This window comes from Physeter macrocephalus, unplaced genomic scaffold (assembly GCF_002837175.3).
Source record: "Physeter macrocephalus isolate SW-GA unplaced genomic scaffold, ASM283717v5 random_28, whole genome shotgun sequence".
NCBI lineage: Eukaryota > Metazoa > Chordata > Mammalia > Artiodactyla > Physeteridae > Physeter > Physeter macrocephalus.
In genome coordinates, this window is record NW_021145314.1 from 160,540 (window position 1) to 168,707 (window position 8,168).

The following is an 8,168-nucleotide window of genomic DNA, read 5'->3' on the forward strand; positions in this document are numbered from 1 at the left end:
CGACAGGGAGAGGCCCCCGTACCGCAAAAAAAAAAAAAAAAAAAAAAAGAAAGGGCACCTCAACTCTCAAACGGGTTGTGTTTTAAACACCAGCTTGGCAGATGTCTGGAATTTGGAACACGGTTTCCATTACAGCTGGTGGTTAGGGTCCGAGATCAGCCTGCAAAAATATCTAATCCATAATATGGAGGAAATACTACACATTTTTATATATTTTGCAGTGAAAAGCAGTTTAAAAAACGCCAACACTCAGCTGTTCCAATACCAGCCCTCAACGAAGCAGAAGAGCAGTGACATCACAGGCGCCTGGCGTCTCCCATGAGACGTGAGGGAGCCGAACGTCTGAGGAGGGTTTCAGGCTAAGACATTTTCCTGCTCCACTGCGCCTGATCTCACGTCTACACGCGGGACTTTGCTCTCGGCAGCTCCTCTGCAGCCGAGACGGGCGCTACGCACTACAGGGAAGGCTGTCCTCGTACGACTCACGCCCAGGTCCCGTCCCCCTGGGCCACTTTGCTCCCACGCTCCTGGGCAGGTCATGGGAATTAACCTTCAACGTTACCTCCAAACCCGCATTATGACCTAGTGATTCTGTCGTCCTTAAAGACTCATCTGACAGTGTGGAGGAACGTCTAATAGAAAGAAAAATCAAATGACTGTTTGAGGTTGATCAAAGTCTGTGTCTGGGATTTTAATCTCAGGTTCCCCTGACAAGAAGCCATGGAGAGGTCCTGCCGGGAGAAGTGGGCTGGCGCTGTCCTAGGCCTGCGTGACCCGGCCACAGCTCCTCCCTGCCATGGGGCTGTCCGCCACCAGGCTTTCCTTAAATCTCCCTCCTGAAGTGCCCCCTGACCTCAAGATCTCTAAAATCAAGGGGCTTCCCCATCTTTGTGCCGATGACCTCTCAGTGGCATTTGGCCGCCGTGAACCCTTGTGACACCCTCCTCCTCCTCGCCACCCCTGGAGAAATAACTCAGGACCAGGTACTGACACTGTTTACACAGGCCTGCAGAGCACAGCTGCGCCGGAGACCTGAGTGAGACCCAACACATAAACACTTTCCCTCTCTGGATCGGATCAAATGGCATGGGCTCTGCCCACCGGGCTCCCTATTTCTCCCTCACTGGTGGGTGGGCCAGGCTTTCCCTCTGAGGAGTAGGGGTGCAGTGGGGGACTGGTAGGAGGCAAGTGCCTAAACAGAGGTGGAAGTACAGTGATTGATAGCATTAATAGCTACCATTCTTTGAGTGGTGATTCTGGGTCAAACATTTTAGTGTACATTATCTCTAATCTTCACAGCCATCCTTTAAAGAAGGTAGCTATTGAGCCACTAAGTAGCCCAGCCAGGCTGCAAAGCCTGCACTCCTCACTCCTCTGCGCTGCCCCAGGACTGAAGCGCTAATGAAAACATTTTGTAAAAAAGACTCAGGGATCTGAGGGTGACCACGAGGTAAGTATGAGTGAACACTGTAATAGGGCTTTTCCAAAAGCCATTTTGGACACATCAATAGAAGTACAACACCTTCAACGAGGGAGAGGAGAGTCCTGCTCTAGGCCACTAAATGCTGGAGAACTGTGTCCAGTTTTGCCTACAAAAGCTTTAGGAAGAAAACAGATGATGGGTTGCAAACTCAGATGCCTACAGGGGCTCGACAGTTACCCAAAGTGAAGTGGGTTGTGTGTAATGCAATAGGGAATGGCGAGGACTGTGGCAAACTTCTGCTACTTGGTTCCACTCCGGCCCGTTTTTGCCAAGTGGAAAGGAGGGCCAGATTTCCCAACTTTTCAAGAGAGGATGGAAATCTGGATTTTCCGGTATATTTTATGAATTCAAGATCAAACACTCTAGGACCAAACATAACATGTCTGCAGGCCCTTTTCAGCCAGTGAGCTGCCCATCTGTGACTTCTGGAGCACAGAGCAGCTCAGAGGAGCGGCACAAGGCCATGCTCCAGGACTGTGAATGGCATTTGGGTCTGGAGAGGAGCAGGTGCCTCTATTTTCAAGCATCTATAAAAGGTTATTCTGTGGAAGAGAAAGTATTCAATAGACGGGTCTTGCAGGAGCCCGGGGGGCGGGTGGAGGATTGAAACCCTTCTGGGAGAAAGTCTGAGTCAATTCAACCTAAAGGAAGAATGTTCTGCCAGCCCAAGGCATCAACACTGGGATGGACTGCCCTGGGCTGCAGAAAATTCCTTGGTGGTGGAGCTGAAGGCTGGATGACTTTAGGATGTTGTTGGAGGATACACGCAGCCCTGAAGTCCCACGATTCTGTAATTCCTCCATTTTTGTGATTTGGGATACAATCTCTGCGCAGAACATGCTCATGTCACCAATCCCAACTTGCCCCCTATCTAAGGCTGTATTTTACGCTGTTTACAATTTTTCCAACTAATTGTGAAGGCTACGGCTCTAGGGTTCTCTCCTAGAGTCCCCCTGGCTTCTTCCCAGACTAGCTGAGCCCTCCCAAGGACAAATCACTCTAGGAAACTCCGCCACGCGCTTCTCCCCATCATCTGTGGTTCTAAACTTCTTCCATTTGGCGCTCAAGCCGGATTTGGGCTGGAGCCAACTATCTCCCCGAGCTGCGTACCTCCTTCTGGCGGGTTAAGCGATTCTCCAGCTCTTGGACTTTGCTCTGTTCCTCTTCTAATGCTTCCTTCGCTCTGCTTTTCTCCTGAGAAATGGTTTCCTCCAAAGCCTGAAAGTCATGACTGTTGTTTAATAGACATGGTTACCATAGTAGGAATCTGGACTCTGTGCCAGGCACTGCACTGATGAACTCTTTCACTTCTCACAACCACCCCACAGAAAACTGTGGGCAGTATACTTAGGGGCTAAGAGTACGGGGTCTGGAGTCGGCAGGCCCAAATTAGAGCCTCCGGTTGATCCTTCCTAGATGTATAGTCTTGGGCAAGTGAGCAGCTTTAGAAGCCTCAGTTTCCCTATCTGTACAATGGGGACAGTAATAGTGCTTCCTGCATTGGGTTGATGTGAGGAGCAGATGAGATGATGAACATGAAATACTTGTCACATGATAACTCTTCACTAGTAAAGATCAATCAGTTCTTCTGCCATTTCGACTTTGCAAAGGAGGAAACAGGCTTAGAGAGATTAAGGAATCTGTTCAGTTTACTAGTAAATCACATCAACAGGAGTTTGAACCCTGGTCCCTTTGATCCTAGAGCCAGGAGTTGGCAAGCTATGGCATCTGGGCCAAATCTGGCCTGCTGCCTGCTTTTTTGTAAATAAAGTTTTATTGGCATCCCTCCATGCTCATCGTGGGTTGCCTACAACTTCCCCTGCACTGCAACAACAGAGCTGAGAAGCCACAACAGAGACCATACGACCCGCAAAACTGAAAATAGATGCTATCTGGCTCTTCATGGAAGAAGTTTGCCGATCCCTGATTTAAACCATTAGCGTGTGCACAAATCAGAGGACTGCTGCTAACAGATCATAATAAAGAAAAAGAAGGTTAGCTCCATAAGGGAACCTAGAATTTCTTACCATTGAAACAGAGTCCTCAGACAAGTTAGGACTCGTGAGGAGTTTAATTAATGAATTCTGACAAACAGAATTTTTAGAAAGGGTGGGGGTGATGGTGTCATGTGGTATGAGGGAGGTTCATTTAAAATCGGGGCACCTGGCACTCGAGTCTGGAACAGTACTTTCAGATGAGTCCCTGGGGTCAAGCTGATCAACGTGCGTGTCTGGGGAAGGATGACCCTCGACGGGACAACAGTGGACATAAGCAGTGGAGCTCTGTCTTGGTGGGTCCCTGGCATCGCGTCCCCCTCTGCACGGGCTGGCGTGCGTGCTGAGGTTTGTTGTGATTAAAGGGGGGTTGATGTCAGCCCTCGAAACCCTGTATCTGTTGGAATCGATGTTACAAATGGGCGTCTGGGAGGCCCAGGCCGGTGCCCAAGGTGATGTTGAACGTGCTGGGGCTGCAATACCGTACATCCACAGTGGGAACAAGTCAAACCAAAGTTACAACTCAAATAAGACATTTGGCAAAGGGAGAAGTTAATCAGAGAGGAGGGAGGAAACAGGTGGAGAGTCTGGTGGAGACTTTGAAGATTTCTAGGTTCTTTCTGGTTTTATTTCCCTCTCTGTGGAATGGCACTGGCTTTTTCTATGTCTAATTGCCCTTCTGGAGGGAGCTGCCTTGATTTAAGGCTGTTAATAGTACCTTTATGTGGCTCACAGGTGATTTTGGTCAGGTGGTTCTTCCTTTTAAATCTTTTATTTCACAAAAGGCAGAAAGGCAGAGAAAGAGGCAAACGGGAGAAGAGGTAGCGGGGCACGAACTAGAGGATGAAAGGGAACAGGCAGAGGTCTTTGCCTCTGGGAGAGGTCTGGAGAGTGGGCCTGTGTGACAGAGAAGGACGGTCCAAGCAGGCAGTCACCAAGCTTCCCCTGGTGAAGGTGGAGGAAACGGCAGGTCCAGTCCTTCTCAGGGGAAGAAAGGAGGTGCTGGGGGGGAGTTGGGGTCCAGTGGATCTGGTGCTGCTGTCTTGAGGTGGGTGGAGGAGGGGCAGCACGCAGTGGCCCTCCACCGTGGCTGCACGTTGGAACCACAAGGGAGAGCTTACCAATCCCAGTGCCTGAGCCACACCCTCACCCGGGTTAGGTCAGAACCTGGGGGTGGGGTGGGGGGAGGGGTACAAGGCATTAGTATTTTTTAATCTCTTAGGTGACAAAAGTGCAGCCAAAGTCATGAGCCACTGATCTAGGATGATGGCGACCGAGGTAGTTAAATTCATGGCGGGTCCCTGAATATCAGAGAGGGCCAACTCAAGGACAAGGATGAGAATCAGCCCATTATCTGCAGTTTCCCAGCTTTCTCCTGAGATTCTGATTCAGTGGGTCTGGGGTGGGGCCCAAGATCCTGTATTTTTCACCAGCGTCCAGGTGGTTCTTATCGGCCAACTTGGGGAAAACCTTCCTCTAAGACTTTGTGGCTGAAAATGTAGTCTGCAGAGCTGTGCCATCAGTATCAGCTGGGAGCTGGTCAGAAATGCAGAATCCCAGGCTGCCCCCTGAGACCTGCTGAGTCAGAATGTGCATTTTAACAACATCCCCTTGTGATCCGTGGACACCCTTGAGTTGAGAGGCGCTACTGTAAAGTATCCTCTAATTGGCTGGTTTCTGGAAAAGTAAGTAGCAGTTTTGGCCACGTGTTTCCCCTGATATGTATGAAGAGAAAGCAGAAGACTGAAATACTATTGGTTGGCCTTGCACACACTTAGACACAAACCAGGACCTGCAGTAACGGCTGGGATTTGTATCAATAAAATCAGCTGCAGTATATAAACAAAGTACCATTTCTAGACATTTCAATAACCTTGCCTCTTCAAGTTGATCTCTGAGTTTTAGGACTCAAGCTTCATGTTAATTCCTCCAACATCATTCACCCTCTTTAATTAATTTAGTTCCCAACAAGGAGTTGCTGAGATTTCTCCATCTAAGTACGCGCCCTCTGTTTCTCATAGGAAAGCCCATTTCATCAGTTTCCAGTAGTAAAGAGAAGGATGGGACCACCTTACCGATTTCTCTTCCGTTAGCCGCTTGACTCTGGCTTCCAGCTTCTCCTCTTGCCGTAGCCTTTCCTCGGTCAGCTTCTCCTTCTCTGCCAGATGCTGCTGTAACTTTTCTTGCAGCAGATACTGCTGAGTTTCCTGAGAACTGTTGATCTTGATCTGAAATGAGGGGAAGGGAAACTGCAGCTGATGGGGGACAGGACTAACGCAGGAGTCATTTCCACTACCTTTGAGGGTGGGCCAAAGTTCACGAAACTTTCTTCAAAACACAGAAAAATGATGCTTAGCTTACTAGCTAGTAGGGAAGTAGTAGATCAACGTGGTTAAGAGCTCAGACTCTAGATCTAGATAGAGTCTCAGCTCTAGTTCTCTCTAGACACTTCTTCGTATAGAAAATGAGGTTAATACTAGTATCTACCTCTTAGAGTTATAAGAATGAGATAATGATGGAAAGCTTTTAGCACAGTGTTTAGCACATAGTAGGTGCTCAGTAAATGGTAGTTAGACTTATTTGTTATTATTTGCTGAGTGTAAGAGAAAAAGCAGTGAGCTAGGGCCAGAAGGCCTGAGCTTTTGTCTTGATTCTTCCACCAACTAGCTGTGTGACGTTGAAACAGTCACCTAGCCTCTGAACGTCATGGTCCATCTCTGTAAAATAAGGAGAATGGACTAGATCAGGGGTTGGCAAACTACTGTCTGCAGGCCAAATTATGGACCACTGCCCATTTTTATAAATAAAATTTTATTGGAGCAGAGCATGCGTGTCACGCCCATCATTTACATATGTCTATGGCTGCCTTTGCTCTACAACAGCTGGTCAGATAAGTGTGGCAGAGGCTGTATGTCCTGCAAAGCCTAAAATATTTACCATCTGGCCCTTTACAGAAGAAGTTTGCTGACCCCTGGACTAGATGGTCTTTGGGGTTGCTCGTAATGGGGGTCCCAATATTTCACCCTTCCTCTATTCATATCTTTGGCTCTGTAACTTGCAGTGCCCGCCCATGACACTGAACTCAGTCATGTGACTTGCTCTGGCCAATGGGATGTTGGCAGACATAACACAAGCAGATGATTGGAAAGCACTCCATGATTGGGCCTGCTTTCTCTTCCCGATTTCTGCTTCCTCTGCTAGCGCCATGAGAACGTGCCCAGGCCGGCCTGCTGGAGGATCAGAGACACGTGGAACAGAGCACAGCTGCTCCAGCTGAGGCCAGCCTATATCGACCAAGGTCCAGCCAACACCCAGACACGTGAGCAAGCCCATCCAAGACCAGCGGACCCACCTAGCGGCTGGCCCCAGATGTGTGATCAGTAGACAATAACTGTGGAACACTGCTAAAAGTGTTATGGATGTTTATTATACAGTATTAATATGGCAATAGCTACCAGAGAGATACAATCCCTAAGGATAATTTTGCCTCTAAAATGTTGACATTATGTAACTTTTGGTAATTCTGCTGCCTATACTGTGGCTAGCTGTACTTCTTCCACTGCATTTAATAAACAATTTTAAAGATCTGATGGCATTTAAATTTTTCTGGTTTTTGACAGAGGAAAACAAGCCTCCTTGCCCTCCTGGGAGATCTCAGCCACCCTGTCTGAAGCATTTCGTGTGCAAATGGAGGTATCATTTCACCTTTTGGAGGATGTGTGCTGACTACCTAACAGAGGAGAAACAGAGTTCAAATGCTCAGGGCTAGGTGAATTCTAAGGAGGAGATGAAATGAACTTTTGAAGTTCAAAGATTACCTGAAGTTCCTGGGTCCGGCTTGTAATTTTTTTATAATGTTCCAGAAGGTATTTCAGATACAAAGACAATCCTTAAAGAGAGAAGCAAGAAGAAGGTAAGTATCAATTCAATTCCCTTCCTTTGCTTTCCGAATAATGTCTTCACAGAGCTTGCCGACACGGGGGTGAGGGCAACGCTGCCCTCCCATCAAGGAAACGCGAGTTGCCATCCACCTTGTGTTTTTAAAATTGTTGATCAGCTTCGGTTGGGCTCAAATCCAAGTTTCTTTTTGTGGGTGGACGATAAAAACCATCTGCAGAGCTCCTGTCGACGACGTGTGTACTGTGTGCAGCACGGTGAGCTGAGCAGGGGGTGATAGGAAGCCATTCAGTGTGAGAGACAAGGTCTAAGTGCCTGGGAGGAAAGCGGCAGGGGCTCCAGGTGGCGTGGAGATGATGGCTGAAGGAGTGGGGACGTGTGAGGGTCCCAGAGGAGGCGCCATCATTCACCTGGAGTTGATCACTGCTTGGCTGAGGACCCACTGGGCGTGTGCATTGGTGGGTATGCAGAGTTGGAGGGGATGGCGTTTCAGGATGGAAGATGTGGTCGGGTGAATGACGCCTCCCCCGCAAAGATGTCTGGGTCCTAATCCTTAGAGCCTACGGACGTTACCTAACAGAGCAGAGGACCTTTGCAGATGTGATGAAGTTAAGGATCTTGAGATGGGGCCTATCCTGGATTAGCTGGGTGGACCCAATATAGCCGCATGGGTTCTTACAAGGAGCAGACACAGGGAGTCTGACTACAGACAGACAGAGACGGTGATGTGACAGAAGCAGAGAGTTGAAGATGCTCCTCTGCCATGAGCCAAGGAAAGCGGGGAATTTGTTTTT

General features: G+C 48.5%; 1 protein-coding gene across 1 annotated transcript in view; it reads right to left on the bottom strand.

Moving 5' to 3' along the window:
- The window catches only part of LOC102974867 (forkhead-associated domain-containing protein 1), a gene marked incomplete at its 5' end in the record, with an annotated part of 65,697 nt that overhangs the window by 40,914 nt on the left and 16,615 nt on the right, over nucleotides 1-8,168 (bottom strand). The window contains 3 exons of the mRNA XM_055082166.1: nucleotides 2,594-2,701; nucleotides 5,553-5,705; nucleotides 7,296-7,366. Of these exons, the coding sequence (XP_054938141.1) occupies nucleotides 2,594-2,701; nucleotides 5,553-5,705; nucleotides 7,296-7,366 (332 nt within the window). The remainder of the gene's footprint in view (nucleotides 1-2,593; nucleotides 2,702-5,552; nucleotides 5,706-7,295; nucleotides 7,367-8,168) is intronic.